Here is a 27,344-nt window from a genome sequence, read left to right as displayed (position 1 = left end):
AGTACTTTCCTGGGTTGCATATTTTTTATTTCGTATTCAGCATGAGGTGTCTGCTGCATTTAATAACATAAAATGAAGGTCACAGAAGATCACTAGTTTTACCGGAATGTCTCCCAATAGATGACTGGTAAAAAGGTAGTGATTGAAATGGGTTGAGGATCCTCTGTGTAGAAAATGTGTCATTTTTTAATTATAGGGAGGAATTTTAGTTTTGTTTCCATTGTGTTTATTTCACTGTGACTGTTCTTTCAGTTGTACTACCTCAGTCATAATTTCAAAAGTTTGTACGTGTTTGGTCAGCTTTACCACAGGGAGTTCCTCAAGTGAGTCAGTGGGTGTTGCTCGCCCTTTGGTGGGTTGAACATGAAGTTCATTGAGTCCATAAAAAGACTTAGTGTGAAGTCCTAGCTCACTAATGTACCAGTGCCCCATTAGGCTCTTGAGGGAAACTGACTGCTGAAGGTGCTTCTTTAAAATGGAGTAGAATAATGAAGCTCATTAATGCATTTTTCATTAGGACAAGAATATTGAGTGTCCAGGTTAAATTCTAAGGAATCTGTCCTGCACTCAGTGAGGTTAATGACAAAGCTCACAATGACATTAGTGATGCAGGATGAGAACTTAATTGGGGTAATTAAGATTCTACTTACCTAAATTCCCTATTATTTTCAAGTAGATAAAATATTGCAAAATTACTACTATGAAGAGTTGTATAATGTTGGATCTCAACACATCATTCAGAGATGACAGCATTTCAGTGGGAGATAATATTATTTCTGTATTTTGTATTTGATTCATAAAGCACCCTTGTCATCTTCTAGAGGCTTGTGCAAGTGAAAACCATCGTTATGAAAGTAGCTTTATTTTTGGTTTCGGAATTCCAACATTTTCTGCATTGTGTTTTTAAAGATAACGTGGGCCATGCATTGTTGAAACCCAATAACAATCTGAACTTCAGATTCAGCAGAGACAGAGACCAGATAGACACTGCAGCTCTGTTCTGGAATTGTGTAATGCACAGAACAGGCTCATTAACTAAAGTTTGCTTTGTAGTAGTGTACACTTGGTGAAATCGGTATTTGTACAAAAAGAAAACAGCTTCCTTACGAAGTAGAATAGATAGGAGATCCAGCTTCAGTGCCTTAAAGGGAATCTGAATCCTCAGTTATAAATGATTATGTCAGAATGCCTAATTTAAATGGTTACCCTAACACCTGCTCATTCCTGCCTCCTTTGGACACCCCTAACCTTCTCCTTCCCTCCTTGGCATCCTCAGCAGATTAGCAACTCCCTCCTCAATTACACTGCCACCTCAGCTGCTTTGATCACGCTCTGAGCACACTCTGGAAATCATCTTGATTAATAAAACTCACCACCATTGGAGAAACAGCAGTGTGTGTGGATTGACAGGCTGTGGGACTGGGGGTGAAGCCAGACCCTGGCATTCAGCTGAGCAAGGCTGGGTTGGCTGTACCAAGACGGGAGAGAAGGTGTCAGCCCCTAGGACATGCAGCCCCCTGGCTGCTCCCTCCCCGCCTGGCCATTAGATCCCCCACCATCCCCTCGGACTCACCGGAGCTGGCCGCCTGTTTGTAGACCTAAATAATGTATAGTGAGAACATGGTACTTTCCGTAGGAAAGCAGCGTTTTAGTTGGTGTGGAAAAAAGTGGAGCAATCGGATCTTTTATACTTCACAGCTGCCTTCTTCAGAAATTCTTGCTTTAGACACTTAGGGAAGGATGTTTTTCACACAGAACTGTGACCTGGTATGGTGAAATGCTATGTATAATGGATTAATTAGTGAGGAAATTACTTTCCACATCTGTAGTAGCAGTGCAGTGGGTCTGCCTTGCTTGATGCTGAGCTCATACTTGAACATGCCACTCTGTTTTTTTTTTTTTTTTCTTTTTTTTTCTTTTTTGTTCTTTTTTTTCTTCCTGGTCTGATGCAGAGCTTTCCTGGTCCTTTCTTTTATTATTGGTCGTATTAAGATCAATGAACAACATTGGAAACACAGTCGCTGAGCTATTAGATATGTGTTTCTAAATAGCAGTGATTAGCAAATGCAAAGTTTTCCTTTCTATGAAGTGTTACAGTGTGCATTCATCCCTTTTGTTACTTTCTAATGTAAATAGCATTAATTATGGAACTCCTATCACATAATTTTGGGAAATTGTTTACTTTCTGTCGTAGTACTCAGAGATTTTTGGGATCCTGATTTTTCATTTATTTCATTTGAACACTCATTAGCCTGTTCTCTAAAAGCTGACAGTATTTCTTGCTCTCATATTGTAGCAGTTGTAGGAAGGGGGACGAATTCCAGGAATAAAAATCGTAATCCAAATTTAGAAGTCCTGAATTTGAGTTCAGGTGGAATTTAGCCTTCCTGCCAATTGATCTCCCTTGTCTTTTGTACCTGTTTGCAAAGAGGCCTATGGATTCCTTTCGAGGTCATTAACAGCATTTGGACAGGGTGGCAGAGGTGCATATTTCCTTTATTCAGGTAACAGTACCTTTGTTGCCATTGGAACTGCCTGCTTCCCAGGGAGCATGGTAGAATTGTGTATGTTCCTTAGGACTTTTTAAATTACCTTTTTATTTCTAAACCATTAAATAGTTTTCCTTTTTTTTTTTTTTTCTCATGCAATTTGTTATTCAGAAGATGCTGCCAAGTATCTATGTAGGATTACTCCACTATTACTGGAATTTGCCAGAAATTTAGGTATGTTGTAAAAACTGTGTATGGTATATCCCTCTCCTCTCTAATAGTCTCATAGAAATCCACAAGTATTTCATAGAAAGTAAGGTCAGGAAGAAAGCGTTTCATTCTGACAGGCATTTTTTGAGATTGCTTGCTACTCTTGTCTCATATCTATTTGTGGGAATATTTGAAGTGACGACACGCTTACTTTCAAGTACATTTATCACATAGTTCTGCTACTTGTTTTCAAAAGGTATGACTGTATTTTGGGTTATAAGTTTTGTCTGTGGGATCTTGGGCCTTTTAGTTTCCAAGAGTTCTTCTTTTACTCCTGAGTCCTCAGAAACATTTCAGAAGCTACACTGAATGAGAAGGGGTATTACTCTGCTATTTGCATACTCATAAGCACTTTTTAAGGATGAAGTGGCTTGCTGTCATTAAAATTAACCACATAATTTTTCCACTGTAAATTATACCATGACAATTGACTCCACCCCATCATTTTATTGAAACGAGGAGCATATGAACTCTTCCTTTGTTGCTTGGTTCTGTTGTTAATGTATACGTAAAACTGTTTGTAAACAAGAAAATGCCCCCTTCATAATTTTACAGCTGCAATCTCATATGTTATTATGTGTTAGCAATCATACAGTATTTTTTATTAAATCTATGGTAATTGTTGAGGATCATATACATATTTGGTGTTTTAAACTCTGTCACTTGTAGATTAACATTCTTTAACATGAGGCAGAATATAAGAATCCATCTCCACATTTTAGTGAGACTAAATGTTTTGTTTTGTTGTTAGGCAGGTTAGGGTATAACCCATATTAGAAGGCAGAGCCCAGCACACCAAGAGTTATGGCTGGCAATCAACATGTCATCTGCTGAAATGATTTAACTTTCACCCATGCACATAGTTCTGAGGAAGTGGTACATCTTTGCATGGTTTCTATCAACCTCTGAGGTGACGAGGCTTTGGGTTTCTTCAAGATGGGAACAAAAGCATGTTTCTTTTGTCAGCTGTTCACTCTGAATATGCTGATGGAAATCATAGCCCTTTCCTCCTCTTCCCCTACCCCCCTGAACACATGGTTTCCAATCAAAAATGATTGAGAGAACTAGAAATATAAATGGTTGTCAAAATGCATTTTTATAGAAAATAAAAGAATATTTATTTTTATTCAGCTACCAACATCCTGTACAGAGGAAGTAATTCAACAGGAAATCCTGTTGACACGACATTACTGACACATCACCCTTTGTGTGTCTTACCTCTCTGTTTCTGAGCTTGTTTCTAATTCAGAAGCTTCTCCTTCCTGACAGGTGGTGTGCTCAGCGAGTTCACAGTTGGTAAACTGGAGATAACCTCCAGGAGGTGGATTTACAGAGACCATGGGACTTATTTGCCTTGAGAAATTTTGAAGATGCAGTGTACTTAATGGCGAGAAAGAAAAGGGTAGAGTGCTTTCTGTGAGCTGGCAAAGGATCAAGTGTGTGTGATGTGAAGGAAAAAAGGAAGGAGATTCTTGCAGCCTGAGAACAGACATCTGGCTGGCAAAAGAAAAGAAATATCATTGACAGATGAATACTGTTTCAAACTGGGATAATTTTAGATCAAGAGGGCAAAGTTTTGCTCTCATGCATGCAGCTTCCACTGAAAGGGATGGGAAAGGTGCATGCAGATGAGAGTAAGATTTGGTTCTAAGTGAGAACCGAACAACATGCATATTTTTGCACTAGATATTTAGACTTTCATGTTTAAATCACATGGTTTCCATCTGCCATATGTAGGCATTGCTAAAATGCTGCCAGGAACCAGTCTCTGGTTTGGTGACTTTCATTAAAGGAATTAGTGGTTTCTATCCAGTTTCAGTGTGGCTGGATGCAAAGTGCAGAAGCCCATTTTCACAGTTTAGCATTAATTAGCACTCTTGTGGCAGCCTCAGCAGGGAGGTGAAGGATTAAATGGGCATGAAGACCAAACTATCTCTTTTCCCATAGTGGTGATTCCTTCAACATAGGGTTGAGACATGATGGACTAATATGGGGGATGCTTGCACAGCTGCTGTCTGGGCTGTTCTTGTTCCAGGTGATTGAAGGACTCCAGTCTGCAGTCTCTTCTGTAGCACTCTCTTCTGTCCTGCTATTAGAAAAAACAACAATAACACACCACCACCACCAAAAAAGAATCATGAACAACTTGGAGAGAGACATTCTCACCCTTATGCATGAGGGGTGACAGCTGTTTAGGTGCATTTAAATGAGATCCTTGCCAACCATACACAGGAAGGATCAACACGTTAAAAAGCTAAGATGCTGCTACTAACTTGAGGTTTTGCTGAATCATTCAACAAGGTGTAGGCAGGTAAGCCCTGACTCTTTTTTTGCTGAAGAGAGCCTCACAGGGATATTTTTGAGAATTGCATGGAGACTGTAAAATACACAAGGAAAATTGTAATAAGTTCCTGGGAGCCTGGAAGGCAGGACTCGTCCTAGTGTGAGTCAGAGGGCGTAACTCAGGCTTCTGTCCTGAATTTCATTAAAGAGACGTACTGTGCTTTGTGTTTATGCACACTGCATATTAAGTGTATAATTACAGAAAATTACTTACTGTTGTAATTCTGCTGCTCACACCGAATCTTGGAAAACACTGAATCTGACAAAGATTTTTAAAATTTTAAATGATTTTTAGACTAAATCAGTCTAATAATTTTTAAAAAGTATTTATTAGAAAGCCACTATTAGCTACTTAATATTTCTGAAAGCTTTTATTGCTAGCAATTCATATTTTTATTTTGCAAGAGATGGGCTCTCAGATTTTAGCCAAATAATTAAAATGTGCAAGAGTATGTTGGAGAAACTGAACTCTTAAAAGGAGTGCTAAAAATCCCCCCTCACAGCTAATTTATTCAATGAAATAGTTGTCTTGCTTCAGCATAATTTATGTGCACATTTAAATGATCAAGAGTGTTCGTTAGGGCTTCAGACCTCTTTGTTAAAGTTCCAATAATGAATGTACTTTCATGTACATTGTTTTGAGTTAATCCCATTTTTATGAATGGGTTAAAAAAAAAAAAAAAAAAAAAGAGAGAAAGATATATCTTCCCAGAAAATAGATTTCCTTCAATAACTAATCCTTTTTTCTCTAATGTCCCCTGCTTCCATCATCTTAAATGAAAATAATGAGTCTATACTTAAAACAGCAAAGAATACAGCTGTAAGAGAATATTTTTGAAATGATCGCTTCCTGCCTAATTTTATCCAGACTGGAACAGTGGGGTTTTGTCTGCCGTGCCGGAGCTCTGGCTGTTCGTGTGCTATCTGGTGGCTTTCAGTGAAAGAAGAGCGGAGTGCTGTGAACTCCAGACCTCTGTGCAGTATCAGAAGCTCTCACTGTGCCAATGTAATCTTTTAATAGACATGCTTGCCAGAATGACTTTTTTCCCTTCAAAGATAGAATTAGAAAGCACAGTTGTCATTTAAATTGCCTCTATCGTTTTAGTCGTTGGTAGTGATCTGTTGACCAGTATTGGATAATTTAAAAGCTGTTTTACAAAATAACATGCTTATCTGTGTGAAGTATGTACAGCACTGAGAGACAAGAGCGAAAAGTCTCCCTTGACATAGTTCATGGGATTCTTTAGAAACTGCAGGATGCTGAGGCTTTTTTTGCAGAATTATAAATGCTCTGCGGGACCCATGTTAAGAATTTGCATGATTTTCAGATGGGAAAGTGTGTTCAGCTGCCTGTGTGCACCCTCTGTGCGTGCATGTCTGCACCTTGCTGAGCGAGGGAGAAGATGCTGCATACAGTTTGCGTCGGGCTCTGCATTTGTTCAACATATATTATTGAAATTCTGCCCAAGATGCATTGCTTCATCTTGTGTAGAACTTGAATCATCATGTTTCATGATTTGGTAAAATAAAAGAGATTGTGAAAGAGACAACTGTAAACATTCTGTTTGAAAAGATGTGTTCTTTTCAAAAGACCTTTCTGTTAGAGCCAAATAACACAAGAAGCAATATTTCCTTGCTCTCCGAGACATATATATTTATTTCTGCAAAGATTTGTTTTGGATTCTCAGTTCTCCCAGTATCTGCATTCTTTGAAATTATTTTGTATTTCCATGTTGACTTTCTCTGTGCTTTAAGTTTTAATCAAAGGTTCCTTGCTTCTGATGTCGAGAAGTACTGATGTTAGCCTGTTTACATTCCACTATTTTTCCTCTGTATGGGGTGAACATTCAAATGTAGTGGTTCCTTTTTGCTTTTATCTACCAAACTTAGCACACTCTCTTATTATTGACAGCTCAAAAAGATGGAATGCTAGTGGGCAGGATGCTGTGAATTATTAACTTTTCATTGCACTTTGACAAATTTAGGTTACCTTTCTATAGACAAATCATTTTTCACTAAGGAACCAGGATGGTAGAATGGTGAAAGGCATTGCAAATTTATATATATTAAAAAAAAAAAAGTCAAATGTGAATTTAATATATTTGAGAAACCCAGTTCTAAGTTAATTTTCTTTTGCAAAATGTCTGTTTTTTTTATTTTATAGATTAAAGTATAAGAGGAAAGATTTCTATGTGATGTTCCATTTTGATTTTTTTCTCAGCATGTTCCTGTACATGCATTGACCAATAAAGCATTAAAGAATGCATATTACCACTGAAAATCCCCTTTACTTTTTTTTTTTTAAACGGTGATTTTGTAAAAGCAGTTTATTTTGTTCTATGAATAAAGAGCCTGCACTCAACTAATTTGTGAACAGATAAAATGTGCAGGAAACATATGTTTGCCAGGAATTTTTTTTGTAATCAAAACAGTTAACATGACAGAAACCATGCTCTTTTTTCTCATTAGGTATTATTCTTCTAGCATTAATAAATAAATAAATAAATAAATAAAAGCCCACACAACACTGATGAATATATACAGACTCGAATGAATCAGAGACAGCATACGCTGCATGTGGTAATAGAGACTTGCTTCAGTTGCTGTTTAGGTTGTGCTGGAAATCCCAGCCCTGGCCCCAGAATGGTCTGTGGCAGTCAGGCAGCTCTTTACGCGGACACTCCTCTGTAGAGAGGAGCGGTGTCATCCATGGCACAGTTTGCCTCGAAGTGATTAGCAGAAACAAGGAATGTTGATTTCAGCCGTAGGTGGATGGCCAAACAAAACACATTTATGCAAGGTGCAGTTAGACAAGCAGCGGGATGAATACAGGTTGGTTAGAAAAGATGGTGTTGAAAATCCTCATGACGAATTGCACTGGAGATACAAAGTTACTGGTGACAACAGTAATTATTGACAGAGCTACATACTTATGTCTGAAAAGCCCTGGAATGATGCAGAACCAGGCAGCAGCATTCAGATGCCGGTCTTTCAAACTTCCATCCTGTGGCAGTGCATCTGTTTATCGGGAATTATCTCCTGAATGTAAATCAATTTCAGTCCTAAGTCATTGCACCTGTTGCCAAGAGGTATTTATTCCAATCACTTGCCTAAAGCGCAGGGAGTTATTGCTTGACATTTTATAGCTCCAAAAAAAAGCTGTCGTTTCAAAATCATTTGTTCAGAGAGGAGAAAATGGAGCAAAACAGTTCATTTTACCCTAAGCACTGCTATTTGGCAGTATTCACATTTGCACGGCACAAAGCTGCAATATTGATTTTTCGCTCACAGGGCCTCCCACTAGTTCTTTCTTCGATTGTCAGGGTTGCAAGATGGATTGAATTACACTTTGCTTGTTGATATGCTTATTTTTTTTTTTCTTTGTTGATAGGAAAAGATTACAAATAAAGCTTCAGAATAAACATCACAGCAGCTTTGTTAGTAGACTTTATGTTTATTTATTTTATTTACTTAAAATTCCCTCTGCACCATAGTGGTTCCTTAGAGTGATCTCCCCACCTACCACATGCTGCATTGTTTGGCTTTATGGCTTGCTGCTTTTGCAATATCACACCTACGTTACAATCTCAGGTGTGTCGTCTGTTGCTGGTGAAGTGACCTAACCTTGGTCTAGCATTTTTAATGTTTGTTCTAATACAGAACTTCTCCTGTATGACTGCAGGGAGAAAAATTGCAGGATGAAATACATTCACAGTACTATGGCAGTGGCCAGTTGCTACAGATGATAAAATAAGATTTGCAGGTAGTTAATCTTGGAGGTCTTGTCTTTGAATTTGAAATATTTCCTATCAGAAGTACTGGCTGTGCTGCAGGGTCTGCAGGAAGGGCTCAGTGCTTATCACAACCAGCTTGGTATGGTTTTGTCAGCCTGGCACTGCAGTGATCCATACATCCGACCTGCTGCTGCAGGCACGCTGCCTGCGCAGCCACTGAGACCTCAGGGGCATCAGCCTGGGCCCCGTGCTCTGCCGTTCACCAAAAATCCCCTTTGGGCAGCAGACTCAGCTGTGTCCCCTCTCGTGGCTTCCTTCTTGCTTATGGAAACCCAAAAGTGGGGCTGTGTGACGGCACATGAGGGGCCTCCATGGGAGGGGGCTGACGGAGCCCTGTGCTGGAGGCAGCCCTGCTGCATGCAGGGTGCAGGGGTGCAGACTCCGTTGCCGTGAGGGATCGAGTTTTATGGGGACGGTGTTAAATTTGACAGGAGCAGTAGGATGTAGGAATGGCAGTCACTGGTAGCATTATTTTTGGTCCCACTGCGGCTGTCGTGATGGTAATTAATCAAAGGAGCCTGGGCATGCATGTGTAGTGGGGGCTTTGTTCCTATCTGTGGTGGGGACTTTGTTCATGCCCCTCTCCGTGCCCATTTCACGCCCTCACTGAGCTGTGAGCAGCTTCTGTCTTCATTGTATTAATCTGCTGCATGGGAGGAATATGTAGGGTGTTAACGTGATAGATTCGCATTTCAGCTCTTTCCAGCTTTCAGCTCATGATACTTCAGCAAGCCTCTAATAATAGTGTTTGTTATTACACATGACATGCTCAGCCAAACCTATAGCCAGGAGTGCATTTTAGATGGAATTGTTGTGTTTTCCACAGCAACATGGCCTCTTCTCTTATTAACAAATACTAAAACACTGGCAGCGCAGCAACACCCATTTCATGTCAGATGAGATTCCGTAAAATTTAAAGCAGAGGCAGACGCAGCTGCTGCGCCGTGGCCTGCCCTTCCCTTGTGCCAGGGCAAGATCCTGTTCAGCGAGCAGGCCACGGAGCTGCTCCTCTGGGAGCACATCTCCTGATGTGGAGGGAGCCAGGGGTCATGGTGGCCCAAGCATTAGTCCTCGGCATGGGGGGAGTAAAACCTGGGGCTAGTGCAGAAGGGGAGCCGGGTGGACGGGATGATGGGCTCTGGCTGCCGGGGAGCCACATCCTGACACTGGTGCAGTTGTTCCCAGCAGCTCTTCCTTGCAGTCCTAGCAGATCATCATCATCTTCATACAGTAGGACTTTGAATCCACAGATCATTAATTCAGCAGAAAAAGTGACAGCCTCGGGTTCACATGAAAATTTGCTGTCAAGGGGTTATCTCAAGTTATTCTTGATCTTTTTAGATCCTTGCTTCCTTTCCTCTTCTAATGTATCATACTTAAAAAAAAAAAAAAAAGAGATTTTTTTTTTTGCCTTGAAAACACCAGAGAAGCAACTTTCCATACTTACTAGCTGTTTCTCTTTGCCATCATAACTTGTCTCTAACAGCCTGCACTGAAATATTAATGGCCTTGTGCTACTCCATTACTATGACTTTTTTTTTTTTTTTTTTAAAAAAAAGGAAATATCTGTGGTTCCGCTGAAAATTTACAGGAGATTTACTATCTTCAAGATACAAGTGTTTATCATGTTACTCAGCTCATCCTCCAAAACACAGTAGTGCCCCCATTTTGTAAGAAACAAAAATATTTTGTTTAATAATATACTAGTATCTATGTACAAGGAAGGGTACAGTTTTTTGACTTATATATTGTGCATAAAGAAATGTCTGTAAAAGACTATACATCTGGATGAGTATCTGGACCATTGTTCTGTTTCTAAGGCATTTGGTGTGGCTTCATTAGGTAGTTTACCTATTTTCTGGAATTCTCTCATGAAGAAAAAAATATTAAAAATGAGAATTCCCTAAAACATATATGTCATTTTTGGGAGGGACAGGAAGATTTTATACAGTACACATGTGCAGTTTGCTGTACTGGTCATTTATGTATTTGTTCAAAACCTTCTAGCTCCTGCTTGTGGTTTAATTTCTGTAAAAGGCACAGCGAGGAGAATGGGAGTTTAGCTAGGTGATGTATCAGCACATATATTAGATCTAGTGGCACAGACATGTCCATGTTGGGGACATAAAGTGTCCGAGCAAAAGAAAATGAACTCTTTCTGGAGAAAGGGAGGTAGAAATAAATTAACTTGAAGCTATGGCTTTGCTCCTTTGGTGTTTTTTGTTTGTTTTGTTTTTAAATTACTCCTGAATGTGCAACTCCAGCCTGCTCTGCCACTACCCACTTTCCACCATGACCTGTCTGTGCCCAAAGTGGGGAGAAAGAAGCAGAGAGAAGAGAGGTGGGAACAGGAAATGTGCAATGTAACTGTGCAGACATGCTGCCCTGTAAGGACACAGCAGCAGTGATGTCAGGAAGTGATAGTTTCATGAAAGATGCTTCACTTAACATGGTACTGGGTCAGACTGTTTAAAAGTGCACTTCCTTTAGGATGCTATTGAGAGTTATTGCCTATGTGACAGAAAAAAAAAGAAAAATAGTCCAATGCAATATATCCTTCAGGCTCAATCCTAGTTTTTTTTTTTTCTTATCTTTTTTAGGTTTCAGCCGTGCAGCACTACCATTTGGTTTGGTTAGGAGAGAGCTCTCCTGTGAAGGCTACTCCATTGACCTCCGGTGTCCAGGAAGTGATGTTATTATGATAGAAAGTGCTAACTATGGACGGACAGATGACAAAATTTGTGATGCTGACCCTTTCCAGATGGAGAACACAGAATGCTTCCTTCCAGATGCCTACAAAATTATGACACAAAGGTAAAAATATATATGTCACTTCGAGAATCAAAGAGGAAAAAATGTCTGGACTAAAACAGTAAGAGCTATATACTGTAGAAAATGCTGTGTTGCACTTGACAGTTTGATGCTGAGGTAGTTTTATGTCTATGTAGTAATGTTAGAAGGAAATAAAAATCACCAGTTAAAATTAGAGAGGTTTTATTACAATTCTTTGTGCAAAAGGAAAAAGTGGGAAGATAACTGCAAGGGGAATGGAACAATTAATTTATTTGGAGGTTCCTTATATTTCTATCTTTTACATGGCCAAACAGCACTTAAATTTTTCTAAATGGCTGTAGCTTCTACATTCCTTGGCAAACTTACACGTTTCTTTTGAATGAATTTAAATTGCTGTTCTTCCCACCTTCAAAATGCTTAAAACGTAAAATGCCAGGATGATTAAATGCCAGGATGATTACACGTCATTATTCATGTGTGTATATACGCATATAACCATACAGGCACATGCTACGTTAGGTCCTAGTGACAGTGACTGTCAGTCACAGAAGATGGAGGAAGAGCTGATAAATGTGTTTGTAGTACAAAACTTTAATCAGAACTAATATTCATAGAAATTCTTGAGCATCTAAGCTGAATATGAGCATCAGTCCTCTAGTACTGACAGTTGTGGAAATGTCAGCACAAATCAGTCACTGGCATTTTTAGTAGCTTTAACTACAAGGGTGTTCTAAGGCTAGATAAAAAGTGTTTTGCATTTTTATTTTTTTTCTGTAAAGCTCAAAAAAACTGAAAATTTTCCTCATTTGCCCTGCATAAGTTCAGGAAAAGTAGTGAGTTGAAAAGTTCAGGACTGCTGGGAATTTTTTCTCCCAGTGCATTTTTCTTAGGATGAGGAATCCAAAAAAAGGGGCAACAAGAATAACCTGGTAATTCTGCAGTGCATGTACACAGATACAGCAAATCAAACATGAAAGTCATCTTGCATGCTACTATATTTTGTTTGAACATAGAAGTCAGTAACACATAGTCATGTCTTAAAAGTAATCTTCCTTTTAGACTAACATTTCACTCTAGTTGTCATTACTGTTGCAATTTTTTATCACATTCATGTGAACACTTGGACATTCTCGATTTCTGTAGTCAAATATTTGGGCTCAGTATCAAGTTTCAATTTCAAATGGTAGGGGAAAATTAAAGATATCAAGCCTTTTATTTTTGTTCTGTGTTCAACCTATGACTTGTTCTGTGATCAGTAAGGGAAAGGCTCCATTGCTAAGGTAGTAAAAAGGTGATATAACTTCTTTAAATCATGTTTGAATTATTATTTTGTGGTTCTAGTTCATTGTTGTTAATTAGATCAAGCCAGATTTCCATTGAGACTGCAGCAGCAGTGTCATCATCCTGTAATCTGTCAACTCCCTTTGAAACCACCTTCAATTGCTTTTGTAAATGTAGTGCCTCTCTGTAGACTTCCTTGTTGTGTAAAATGCATGTTGTGTTTTGATCAAAGTCCTCCTTATGTTTACTGTAAATACACAGATTAAGGTAGTCAGAGACAAATATAGTGGCACAATCTTGCTTAAAGTGATATCAAACTGTTCCTGGAAAGCTGAAATTTGAATCTTCCCATTTCAATTAATCAACTATAAGTTTATGGTAGCAGAAAGTATTTTTGAACTTCCCCGATCTTCCAGTCTTACCCTGTTTTCAACAATCCAAAATGAAGACGTGACAATCATATATAAAACATTGATTCAACATATCTGTGCTCAGAGACAATTTATCATTGTCATTCTGTTTTATTTTCTGAATAAGTGGCAAAGATCATTTGATATGCTACTTTCTATTTTTGTCTAGCATTTATAGTAATTTGGAAGTTTGGTTTTGTAGTTTTCTTTCTCAGAAACCATCAGTGAGTAGGAAAATGTCTCCTCTGCTTTGTTAAATCTTTTTTGAAAGTTAGTCAATTTGTTCTATTACCAGCATGGAACAATACTGCAAATTTCTCATAAAATATTAAAAGTTCTTGTATCTCATGTATTCATAACTGCACTGGTGATTGTAATTTTTTGTTGTCTACGGCAAAATGTTTAGAACTCGGTGCATGTCCTTGATCTGGTATCTAAAAGTATCACATCAGCTGTATTTTGATGGCAGCAATTGCATAGAAAATAGCTCACCTGAAGGACTGTCAGACTCATTGGTTTTATTTTTTGTCATTGTCAAGAAAAAATAATTAATCTGTTAGAACATTTGATCACAAGGAAAACTTCTATACCTTTAGAAATAAGCAGCAATAGTTTTGACATTGCTGTTAAACATCTTGCAGTGTTTACTTTTAAGGGTTAATTAAATGTTTTTATCACTTCAGCCAGAAGTGTCTTTGCCACTGCTTTTGACCACTTGAGTCCATTTTAGACCTGTAGTTAAATGCAGTTCCATGACAATTATTAAACATTCATCATTCATTTGCAACATTACTCCACAGCCTTCATACAGCAACTAAATTTATTGTAGCTACAGTGGGAAAACACTAGCGTAATGAGATCAATACTGTGAAATCTGAAGATTGAAAAATAAGATGAGCTTTCCGGTTTAACACAGAGCCGTGTGATCACATGCCCTGCTCCCCTTTGAGAGGTTTGGAGATGGTGACAAATTTTGTGTTGCATCAGCTCCTCTTTATTAGAACAAACATAATCTTTTCTCCTTTTCTTTGTTTTGTACAGTGCTCAGATTTTTAACGTAGTGTTTTCCTAGGAAACCCGACTAGAACACTAATGACTTAACTGCTTTGCTTTTTTACCTTTGTAAAGTCATTATTAAATTTTTAGTTCCTCCTTGAAATTACATCCCAATTATTCTAGAATAAAGTCCTCCACGTGCATTTAGATTCCATGTAAACTTCAGAGATGCACAGTTAAAATGGAAGCTTTGAAGAAAGGGGCTAGACCTTCAGAAAATCGCTCTCCTCATCCACACTTTTCTGATAATTAACCCCAGCGTCTGCATGCAGTCATGTCTGAGAGATGTTACCAGGCTGCCTGTAGAAATAAGCTTATTTCTAAAATATTTGGTGATTTAAACTCCTTGGTTCTCTCTTGTCCTTTACAAGGGACATTTCTCTTGCTTCCTTTTCATTTGAAATAGGAATTACACAAACAGGGAAGCTCAGGATGCAAAGCAGCCCGAGGAAATTGCTGCAGCTTCTTGCGGGTAACGTGTGTTCGTGTGACTGCAGCCAGAAACTGTCATGAGACTTTGAAGTTGATAAGGCTGACTAATACTGCTCTTTATAGACACAGCGGAGATTTGAAAATTAACATGATAAAATTTGCTTATAACAGCTTCCATTGTAAATAGATTGCAGGTGGATTGCTGGGGTTATTTTCAAACCACCTGGGCGTTTAAGGAGGACTTTTGGCCTCCAACCTCAACTTCAAAGCCCCGCTCTTCAGGATCCAGCTGCAGCTAGGCCACAGTTTGCTGTTAGGACAAGCACTGAGGATTTCATAGGTACCACATACTGTTTGGATTTCTGTTCTGTTAGCTTAAAATAACAACAGATCCCTAAAAATACATGTAAGGACACACTCAAAATACATTTCAAATACTCAGGCACATTGTGTGTGCAACTTTATAATGTAACACTAAGGTGCAAAGAAGCTTTTTTTGCATTCTGGGACCTTTCTCTCTGAATTAAAAATAAGCTGCTTTTTTTTTTTTTTTTTTTTTTTAGTAAGATTCACTCTTCTTAATCCTAAAATTTTGGGTTTGGAAATGTTCCTGTTTATTTTAAAGATGCAATTAGATGATGTTTTTTGCCTATGCGTTTATATAAATACTTGGGTAATCTGACAGATAAATAATTTTTTTTTTCAGATCCATTCCAATCTATACACCTTATTTTTTGAGTAAATTGCCATTATAGCTATTTGTTGAGCTTGTAGAAAAAATCTGTTTTGTATTTAGAAAAAATATGAGCTATTAACCCTGAAGCTATGGAATAATACATATTAAGTTCAAGCAATTAATGTTGACAGCCAAATTAATGCTAACTTTAGAAAGAAAATATTGATCCCTCCCAATAATGGCTAAAATACCTTGATTTTTTTAAAGAGGAATTTCTGATCTGTGTTATGACACAGGGAGCATAGTTGCGATCATTGAAAAGAAGAATAATTCCCAAATCTTTAAAAATTCATTAGAAAATACAGTCTCGCAGTTAGTGTATTCAGATTATTTTTGTTCTGCAACAGAAAGGTGGTTATATCCACCCTGCACTAGGAGATGGCCTTGAAATTTTATTTTCATCCACAATTCATACTACAATATTTTATATATTATAGTTCCATATTTAATCAGTATCATTTACCTTTTTAACTATGCACAGGGAAAGCAAACCTCATTATAATAGGTAAGCATAAATAGAAAATCTGTTAGGTGTAATAGATGAACTTGGGGAATAAACTATTTGAAATACCATTTTACAACATCGCTGCAGAAGGTAAAAGGATTAAAAGAGGCATAAATCTTTTCCAGCAGTCAGCATTTCGTCTGTTGCACGTATCCTGTCCTATCTATAGACCGTGCAACACATGTGCCTTCAATTACCATGTCCATCATGACAGCAGCAAGGAGTTCATGCTTGCATTCTTGTTACCGTGAACTTTTCTCACATGGTAATATGGTAACCTGTTATGTCCATCATCTGTCTGGTGGGACAGCTGCGCTCAAGTGCAGGGTCTTCAGAATATAAGTGGTGTGCCTCCTGCCCCACAGGGTGATCCAGAGAGACATCAAGGAAGGGCCCTATCCACTTCTTTTCCTGAGGCATTATTTTTGCCTTAATCCCTCCCAGGGTGGGGGTGGGAGAACGGAGATGTTCATTCTTTTCCATCTATTCACATGTCCAACAAAGACACCATTTAAAAAAATCCTGTATACAAATGAGAGCAAGACATTTTTGGAAGAAATCAGAAGTTCTGCTCGAAAGACGACGCATCTTTTGAGTGTTCATCTTTTTCCTGCTTGTCAGGTCTGCAGTGGGAGCGTCGTCATACTGTATTAGTTTCCTTTCAAGTGAAAACAAGTTTGATCTGTTCCCTAAAGTGAGTGAATACAGAAAATCTGCCACTAGACTCCAGGCTGGGATGGACAGTAGGTAACTGCTATAGCTGATTAATCTCACTCCTCAGAGTGAAGCAGCCTTGCCAAAACGCCAGACCTAACAGCGCATCTTCTCTACTAGAAGGCAAAACAAGCTGTGGGGTTACTGCAGAACTGAATTCGAGCCTTTGCGAGACTTCCATAAAGAAGCATTTTAGTGCCTCAAAATGAGCTGCCTCACGCAGGTCCAGGTTGATTGTGCGTTAAAACTATACCACGCCTCCAATTTGCATTTCTTAGCATGACTTAAAAGAGTTTTCCTGGGCAGGATTTGATCCTCTGCCCTTCAAAACTGGCTGTGATTGTGGTAATGGTATGCATTTCCCTGGGGGTCTGCCAGGCTCAGACAAGGCTCTGCTGACCCCTGCTGCTATTCGTGCTTTTTTCCTTGCTTTTCCTTCTGTGGACGAAGATTGCCTCCCTTTGCTAAAGATACCATGTTGTGAAAAGTGTCTCGGAACAAGAGGTATACCTTGCCTTTTGCTACTTTCTGGTCATTAAGAGCTTGCATTTCTGTCCTTTTCGTGTCAGAGAAACACCAGCATTGATCATAAGATATCACATGCTGATGCAGACAGGGAGATTCTCGGAATTCATGTGCAGCAGAGTGGCTGTGGTGTTGGTGCAGATCTCATTTGTGAGGTCCTTTTGCTTTGGCATGCCAGTGGTTTCTGCTTCAACTTGCTGACAGCTGCCTCACAAAACAGTTACCGTAGAAAATTATCAAAATTAGATGTCTCTTTTAAGCATCCTTTAAAAATGAAGGCTTTTACTTATCTGAATCAGACATAGGTCTTAGTACAGCAGGTACCGCCATCGGTATTTTGCTGTAGCAGAAGTGTAAAATGCTCTGTATTTTTAAATGGCACTTTTCATGATAACAGGCTGCGGTCTGATTGATTTTTGTTTAGTTTTGTTTTGTTTTCTTGTGTGTTAATCTCAAGACTTAGTTATGACTCATACAGACAAAAAACATTAATACATGTAGAATATTTTCATAAACTAGGCATAATCACAGAGCCTAGAATATTCATGACGCATACCATAGTCCTTGGCTTTATTACAGAAAAAAAGAGGAACACCCAGACACCTTATCTGGCATTGTTCATTTTCACTGACATTAATAGTTAATATGAAAGTAGTAGGTCTAGTTTACACATTAAAAATAGTGTTGTTTTTTTTTTTTGGTTGTTTTTTTTTATTTTATTTTAAATTTTATTATTATTAATGGGGTTGTTCCACTGTGGTATTACTTAGTCGATTAAATACAAACCCTCAAGTTCTGATGTTCTGAGCAGTCAGGTAAGGTGAAGTAACTGTTAATGGTATATATACATATATACATAATCATCAGTCTTTCCTTGATGTTTATGTGTTAAAATAAATGTAACTATATGTTTATATGTTGTTTCTTGTCCATTTGAGTACCATATAAAATACATTCTTCAGATTGTGATTTTCTTGGTCTTTTTTTCAGATTTCTGAAATGGCCTCTACTAGGTATACCTATTGTTTAGCCTACAAGTAGTCATATTCTATATATTTTGGCTATGTAATCACCTCTCTTGGTAATTTACTGATGATTGTGAGAAGCTGACAGAGACAACGTAGCTTAACCTTCAATACTTTATAGTTGAAATGTGTATGACTTCTGTATAGTTTTGAAATTTCTAGTCTAGCCCTGCTACAGTTGCATTCATAACTTCTGTATTAAAAAATTCTGATTTACTTATATATTACTGTGTCAAATATAGTCTGTATGGAATAATACTGTAATAATTGAAGCCCATTAATTCCTCCCACCCCAATATATCCTCTATAACACTGAGCCAAAACATCTACGTTATCAGATAAGTTGATTTAGAACTTTCTACATGTGTTCGTATAGCCATTTATCTCAACCCTTGCCGAGGAGACCTTTATTAAGCTGTGATGACTGCTGAATATGAAATGTAACCAAGATTATTTTTTTATTCAAATATAATTTAAATATTCATCAAAGAGGAGTTATGCTTGAAACTGACAGAGACTATTAACATCAAAAAATATAATTAACTGCACTGGGTATCATGAAGCAGAGTTAGCCAAATAGCCGAGAGGTCTAATTGCTCTAGAGTCTGAGAAGCAATAGTTTTATTTTATACAGTTGCTGTGGAATTAATAGTGATGTGGTTTCCTATGCGAGGCAATTAAAAGCTGCCTGTTAAGGTTCATTGCACTATAGGAAATCCGTTGACTATCACTTAGTAAGCAGAACTGACATGCAAAAGGTACGTGAAGATGGGCAGAGCAGGGTATAGATTGGAAATTAGGACGGGTTAATATGAATTAAATATATGTAAGTAAATTATGAGTACTTTCTAGTATTATAAATCCAGCTCTAGCAAAGAAAGTGAAAAGTTCATTAGAAACACAAAGGAAATAGAATTTAAAAATTATTACAGAGAAGCTATTTAATTCAGAGGAAAGGAAGGGAAGAGTAACAGTGGTTTAAAAATTAAAAAGTGGCTACAGAGTATAGAAGTGAGCAGATCTTATAGTCTGGAAATTTCCTTCTGCCACAGAATAATCGCCTACTTATAATAAAAAGAACCTTCTGACCTTTGTGGCTCAATTAAGCTTTTTAGTTGAATTCAACAAGGAGAAAAAAAACACTTCTGTATTGAATCCCATAGATTATGCATGTGCCCAGGCTATATAGCCTAAAAACAGGCAGTCATATTCATGGTATTTCAACATTAACAAGGTTGCTGAAGTGGAAAAGTTTAAGGATCAAAGATTCAAACAGTAACAGTATTTTACAGCATTTCTTTTTTTTTTTTTTTCCCACTCTAATAAGAAAATTGCAACCTAATTGCTTAATAAATAGGCCATGATTACTGAAAGACATAGATAATTTCCCTTTTTCCATTTTATTTTCTACATATTGCAGAACAATAATTAGCAAAAATGCTGTGGCCACAAATTATTATCTTTCATATAAAAACTATAAATAAAATGAGTTTGCATGTGTATTCTTTAACTTAGTATGGTAGTCAATTTTTAGACTTTTAAGAAGCAATCTGAAAAGGCTTTGGACTGGTAAAATGAAATCAAACAAAGAATTCAGCTAGACTTGCTGTTATATATATAAAGATTGGCTGCCTGTTTCATACATTATTTAGCATGCTTACCCTGTTTATATCAGTGACATAAGAGTGCGTGCTACTTTCTCTGAAGAGCACTGTCTTTGCCGCTTCACAGCACAGTGCCTTGTACTCCCAGGCTTGCACATGGTGTTAGCAGATATTTAAAGCACTTCAGCCTAACATTTTATAGGTCATGATGATCTGAGGCTATAAAACAAGTTACTGCAATGAAGTTAATGCAGTCTTAAGAGTGTTACATAGACTAAATCAGTATTTGGTATATTTTTAGCCTGCTATAGACACATCAATGGGGAGCAAAGGCTCTTACCACATAGAATTTTTCCATGTCAAACCTGCTATAATACAGTGGCTGTAAGGAATCTTTACTACAAATTCACTATTGAAAGTCATATTTGTTCAGCTTTGCACTAAAACACCGTAGCTATTTCAGTCTTTGAATTTTGATTTCTTCCTGCACGCGAGCATACACGCAAACAGGTTCTGTAACATTTATAAAATAAGTTAGGTAGCAGAACAACTTCACTGAGCAAGCTGCTCTGACCAAATTCATATTGTTTGAACATGTTACAGGAAGAAGTCTTACTACCTAATGACACAGGGTTGTGTAATGTTTCATATGGCAAGATATGTATTTTGTCATTGCATGTGCAAGGGCATCTATGTTTTCTTAGTAATAATCTGGGCAACTGTGATCTTTAACCTTACTGTTTGTTGCTTCTCAGGTATCTTGCTCCTTGTGATTCATATATATATATACACGTATATATATGAGGAAGGAACAATTTAAAAATGTATTTAACACATGTATTTTTCTAGCACTCTAAAATTACTGTTTCAATGTAACTCAGGTTTAGTGCTCCTTTTCCTATGACCGTTAATACATGAATTTAGACTGAGTTATTTAAGTGTAACAATAACCAGTTCTGAACCCATAACCTTTCCATGTTAACTGAATTTCTTAAGAGCATTGAACTCAGCCCTACTATTACACTTCTGAAGCTGTAGGTGTTTTCTCATCTAGGATGTGGTAGCACTGATACTGCTTTCAGTGCATTATTGTAGTGCCAGCATCACTGATGGGTATGAAAAACATCATTTACTTTGTATATTTAGTTTTCTTAGATAATTTTACTGCCTTTGTGGCTGAGATATAGCAAAAGAACACCTCCTGGAGTTGCATTTAAAACAGGAGCACTTTGGGTAATGTGCTGTAGACAGAACACATATGAGTTAGTGCTCAGTTATCGTGAATGCCATCAGCAATGCCTTGTTGCTTTCTTATCAGCCACTTTCTGCTGTCAGCCCAGTGCTTATTTCAATAGAAAAGGATTTGCATCAAATGTAATACAGTATTATGTATGGCTAACATGGGGTTTTTAATTGTGGAGGCACATGAGACTTCTTCAGTGGTAGACAGTTTGATAAAAGGATTAGATTAGGAATATTTTTGATACAATTAAAGATTATATGTGTGTTGAAGGAGTCAAGCTAGTGAATTTTCTAATGTGTTTCTTACGGAGGTGAATCTGCTTGACTTGTGTAGAAAACAAAACAAAACAGAACAAAACAACACAGAATCCACAGAATTTTTGGAGATGTAAAAGTGAGCAAATGAGAGCATCTCCCTAGACTATATTGGGTTTAAAACTGGAAATTGTGGGATTGTGCTTCACAAGTTAGAGCAGAAGGATACTTGTGCAGGGGAAGTCCTATACCTAGAAGTCCTGCAAGCTTTGTAGATGATAATTAGATCCAGCCATCACTGTGGGTAATGAATAACAGTGCTTTCGTGACAGGAATTCCTCTCAGAAGAAAAGAAAGTACTTGTGGAGAGGACTCTCAGACATTTTATTAGAAAATGACACCACTGTTACAGAGTTGATTAAAGACACCTACCAAGGGACAGCACTTCTGGAAAAAATCAGCAGATTTTGTTAATAATTATCAGTATAATATACATAACTTTAAAGCCATAAAATCTGCATTAAAAATGTTGAGGAAAAGGATTGTACCAACTTGCTAGCAAATTACACTTTTATAAATCTTGTAAATTAACCAAGTTGTCTTTTGGCCTCGTGCTCAGCATTTTGCTCTGCATTCTGTTGAGCCATACAAACAAGTCGCTTCCCAGCCCTGTGGAATCAGTAGAGATGCAGCAGTGGCACAAGGCCTCTGCTGATGAAAATTATAACCCAAAAAGAGGATATTCCCCAAGGCAAGTTTACAAAAAACAATTTATTCTTTTTCACCCTGTAAAACTCATCTTACATGCAGGATCTCTTGCGTTATTACAAACTCTAATCCTCTGAGTGGGTAATTAACGGACCAGAAAAGCCATTTGTGGAAAGAAAGAGTCATAAGGGTAAAAAATATTTCTCCGCTGAATGATCTTTAAGGAGTAAATAATTACAAGAGTGAGAGGTTTGGGATGACCAATCTAAATCTGAACATAATTAGGATGAACACAGTTTGAAAATCGAAGCAGTTGGCATATGCAACAATTCTCATATCAGAAGACTAATTAAATATTTAAAAGCCCCAAACCCTTCACTATTCACAGAAAAATAACCTGCCACAAAAGGGTCTGCAACTTTGGAGATAATTAGGAAGGGTTACAGGGGGAAAAAATCACCGATTGGCTCCAAGGTTCTGCAAGGTCACGTCTTATTATGGTGTATCTTTTATATGGTTTGATAACAACTTTCTTGCTAATTTAATCTAAATCGGGCATCCCATAGTGATATCCCATTTCCCTTGTTAAAAATGCAATCGTTTTTTCTGTATGCAAACCGCAAGAGGTGAACATTTTTATAAATAATTGCTCCTAATTGATATAGGTTGTAATATTTTTTCATTATTCAAGGGAAATATATATGTTAAAGGTCAGTTAGGGTCCACCCCTACACACACACCCCATTTTGAAATCGTTCCTCCTGCCCATTGTAGAGGGAAACCACAAGACCTTATGAGTTCATGCTACCTCAGTGGTAAATTTCATAATTAGTACATGTTACCTGTTGAAGCCAAGCTACAGCTATGTTGGATATACATTTCTGCAGCCAGGGGAGCTGTGCTGCATGCATGGAACCCACAGTGAGTCCATCTTTTTTTGCGTTGAACTGGCCTGGAGATTCAGTGGAACTGCAAACACAAATGTACTAAGACTTCCAAATTTCAGAAGAATTTCGGTAACAAATCACCTCTATCAATTGAAATACCTTATTTTAGTAATTAAAGCAGGTGATTTTTTAAAATGTATTTAAGATCTGTGCAAATCAATGTGAAGGATAAAGCTACGCATTTTCGGAATTGTAATTGTTCAAGTTGCTATTCATTAAATAAAGACTCAGAAGCTGTCTTAAGTGACATAACTTTCAACTACATTATGAATATGCTGAATGCCAAGCCCTGGATAAAAAGGATCTACAGTGCTGCAAGAATGGGTTTTAAAGGGTTTTTGCTATTATCCTATGATCTCTGCCTGGGAGTCTGTTCTCCTGCGAGTTGGTTGCAGTGTTTCACCTAGGAGTTAGACACAGTGTTTGAGGATTTGCTCTTGGATTTGCTGTGGCTCTGCTATAGTACAGTGCCTCAGAAGTAAACACCACTCAGTGAAGCTCCTTCCTTGGTACCCAACCCTACGTTTCTCATTCAAAACATACCTGACCCACAAGATGTGATGCTGCACTCACATTCGCTCAGTGTGAATAATCTGTGTAAATTGCTTGGATATTATGATGCTGCACTACTAAAGTTTTCATTAGTAAATAAGCATTGCTTCAAGCTATTTATTTTGCCTAAATGGTGAAACATTTAATTGGGTCTTTTGAACTGATTACTTTTCAGCAGTGCAGATTTGCTTAGCTTAGTTTGTGTGCTAAGACATACACATTTAATCCCATACTGCATTTTTCTTGCACGGTGTACATACGTAAATAATCTGACAAGATTATAAATTATGACTTTATTTCCATTTCTTCTTCCTCAGACAAGGTTGCATTAGAAACATTTTTGCTCAAAAGTTGGTGTCCTCTCCTCCGTGCTGTTACAAGGTTTTGGTTTTGCTTGCACATGCACATTCCTGGCAGAAATCACTCACAAGTAGATTATTCCATTTGCTTTGCACACCTAATTGTCATGTCTAATTTTCCTGTCTGTGTTTTGCAACCAGTTCCTCAGAGGCTGTGGTAGTTCTAGTAGGCCTAGAATGGAATCTACATTTCCTTTTTTTTTTTTTTTCTTCCTCCCCCCCCCCGTTTGATCTGATGCTTCAGTTTCAGTTTAATAAGTCCATAATAATAGCATTTACACAGATAAACAAAGTACTGGAACAAGAATGAACCGGGAAAAGAAAAAGTACTGCTGATGTGATAGCTTCAATGGGAGTAAGTGGAAAGGTCTGCCTTTTTAACAGTGACTGCTTTAAATTTAGCAAACATGAATGCCAAACACAAATGTGTCATAACTAAATTCATTAAAATTGTAAGAAGTTGAAAGCAAAAAACACTCTGTTAAATGACTTTGCCATACAGATCCAATATACATATATTGATAGTGAATCGGATGTGGTAAACCCGAAGAAAGGGCCTGTGGGAGTTTCGTATTTTCTGTTGTGTTTTATTGTCTATTTTAAGTTTTCATCATGCCTACCCTTAAACTCTGAAAAGATTACATTGTAAAAAGAAAGCACAATTACATATTATTGTTTATTTATTGAGCAAACAAAAACAAAGCTCTGGTGCACCTTCTTGTACAATATTAATTATACACTATTTAGCTTCCTAATGTTATGTTTACTTAGTAACTGGGAAGATTCAATAAATCATCAATATTTTATTTAAAAAGAAAATAGAAACAATTTTCTCACCTTTTTATCCCCCAGATACATTTCATCTGAAGCCACCAAGGTTACTGCTGTAGTGATCATATTGCTGAGTCCACATGAAATCCTGACACCAGGTTACAATTTCTTCAAAACAATTTTTAGCATACTTTACTGCTTTCATGCTCACAGGAAGATTTCCAATATTGCAACACAAATCTTATGGACAAATTCTGCTTTCTTACATGCTCATGCATCCCCTGTTCTCTTCTTAGATTATGGAAACTACCACCACAGCCTGCTAGATCTGTTTTCACTCTGAGCTAAGTAAAAGTGGTGCTATTTTTCTTTAGCATGCTCATTCCCCCATAATAGATTTAGGAATTCTAACCTGAAAATAACTTTTAGCAAATCTTATACATGCGTAAGCAAAAGTAACTTTTTTAAAAGGCAGCAGTAGGATTACATCTGTCTTGGCTCTGTACGAATGTGTGCATTCACTCTTGGGGGTGTAGCATTGTGCTGCTGCTGCAGTTGCTCTAGCAGTCTGGATAGTGCAGTGCTGGGGGACCAAGGCTGCTTCAAGTCAAGGCTTTATAGCAGGGCTAGCTTTTTAACAGGTCTTTTTTTCAGGCTTTAGTTAGGTCCAATTTATTAAGTGGTTAGGTTTCATTTCTGATATGTAATAATATATTTCTTGTGAGGTGAATTTGAAACTCAGAATTTAAGTATGTTACTTTAAATAGTTTTATCTCCTGTTGCATGTGGGTGTGTGTGCATATGTATCTAATGTATCTAACATAAAAACTCTATTATCTGGTTATTTTATATGTAAGTTTTTTACATGCTTTCTAAGCTCAAATTAATAAAATTAAATAATTATCAAATTAATCAAATAAATTATCAAATTAATAAAACATAGCATTTAAGTAATGTTTGACATCTTCATACATATGTAACTTAGAGTTTAATAACAGGTCTAGTGAATATGCATACATGAGCAGAAGCACACCATACACGGTAGTTGTAGACCATTAGGAATACATATGTGAAGACAGCCATTTATTCTGGGTAAAGAGGTTCAGGAATTTTTCTGTTTAAAATGTGCTGTTAAAAGTCAATACACGCAGCATAGTCATCCCACATTCCCATCGCTTTTTACTCAGACTGCAACTCACACAGGGTGAATAAGGAACAAGAAGACCTTATGGAGTACGTGGTGCTACAACTCATAGTTTACGTGTGGCAAGTGGTGTTTGAGCAGGTTGCTGCAGGCGATATGCAGGAGCATATCATCATGCTAGCTTTTAAGTATTTAATCAATATGCTGAAAGAGAAATACTGTCAGATCTGGCTTAAAAGTTTCAAAACATACCAGAATAGTTTGTTTTAATGTATTAACAATTTTATCAAAATGAATTTTACTTATTAAGTGTGGTTTTGTACTATCTCATATTTTAGCTTTTTAAAGTGAAATATACTTGACTTTTCTGTGTTTGACAGTTTACTTAAAGAAACACTGCATTCATAGAAAGCTGATGCATTAGGAGTGTGCAAAATAGTCTGTTTCTGGTATGAGCTTAAGCCCATACCCTTTTCAAAACAGCACTAATGTTTCTTCTGTGTTACTATCTTTGTCAAATTTATGTATATAAAACAAAAGCATTTGAAGGATAAATTATGATGCAGACCTTATTTTGTATGTCTTAACTTTGAAGAACTGCAAGATCCACTTGGAAAGGAGCTGCACATATCTTTATGTGACATATGTTACCTACCCTTAAAGGTGAAGTCTTCACTCAGTCAGACCATTTGACCCATCTCATGCTAAATTGTCTCCAGAATCTGCTTTTCAGATTCCAGCATTTCAGGTCTGGTCCAGTCATGATGCACTCTGTTTTTCATTTTAATGCTGGAGTATTTGTTCAAGTCCATAGATTTTGCATTTTTAATCTTCCTTAGAACAGTGGTGAATAATGGCCCTTGGCAGGAGATAATGAAATTTTCTTAATTTATATTTTCAAGCAGAAGCTTCAATTGAAAATGGCATCCTATGGCCTGGAGACACAGCTCTAGTGCAAGTTTCAGGGGAGCTGTAATAATAATGCAGTGCCAGCAGTGACGGGGAATGATAGGACAGTGAAGAAGTAATTTAAGAAAGAAAAGAGAATGTACCAAAGCTTTATTGTAGCATATCTAATGATCTGCTGAAGATTCCCAATAGCTTTTGGAGCATGACAGGAGAAACTAATGTTATCTTGCCAAAACAGAAGCCCCTGCTTAATCAGCAGAACAAGATTATTGATTAAAACACCTCACACAATAGATTGTGCATGGAATCTCATCTCCATACATTGCACATGGTAAAGTGCAATAATGAGCATGAGATAATAAAAAAGGAGCAAAAGCAATTTGTTGGGAATTGTACAAGTCAAGATTAGAGTTGAAATGCAAACAAATTATTGTGGAAGGTACAGTTGTCCTTAGAGATGAGCACAGAAGAAGATGGGTG

General features: G+C 37.4%; 1 protein-coding gene across 22 annotated transcripts in view; it reads left to right on the top strand.

The window, feature by feature from the left end:
- ADGRL2 (adhesion G protein-coupled receptor L2) overlaps positions 1 to 27,344 on the top strand; it is a 391,077-nt gene that overhangs the window by 306,552 nt on the left and 57,181 nt on the right. For all 22 annotated transcript variants that reach the window (XM_072041980.1, XM_072041981.1, XM_027463168.3 and 19 more), the window contains one exon: positions 11,497 to 11,710. In XM_072041980.1, coding sequence (XP_071898081.1) covers positions 11,497 to 11,710 — 214 coding nt within the window. The remainder of the gene's footprint in view (positions 1 to 11,496; positions 11,711 to 27,344) is intronic.

The sequence above is a fragment of the Anas platyrhynchos genome, chromosome 8, assembly GCF_047663525.1.
Source record: "Anas platyrhynchos isolate ZD024472 breed Pekin duck chromosome 8, IASCAAS_PekinDuck_T2T, whole genome shotgun sequence".
Taxonomy (NCBI): Eukaryota; Metazoa; Chordata; class Aves; order Anseriformes; family Anatidae; genus Anas; species Anas platyrhynchos.
This window is presented reverse-complemented; position numbering and strand designations above follow the sequence as displayed.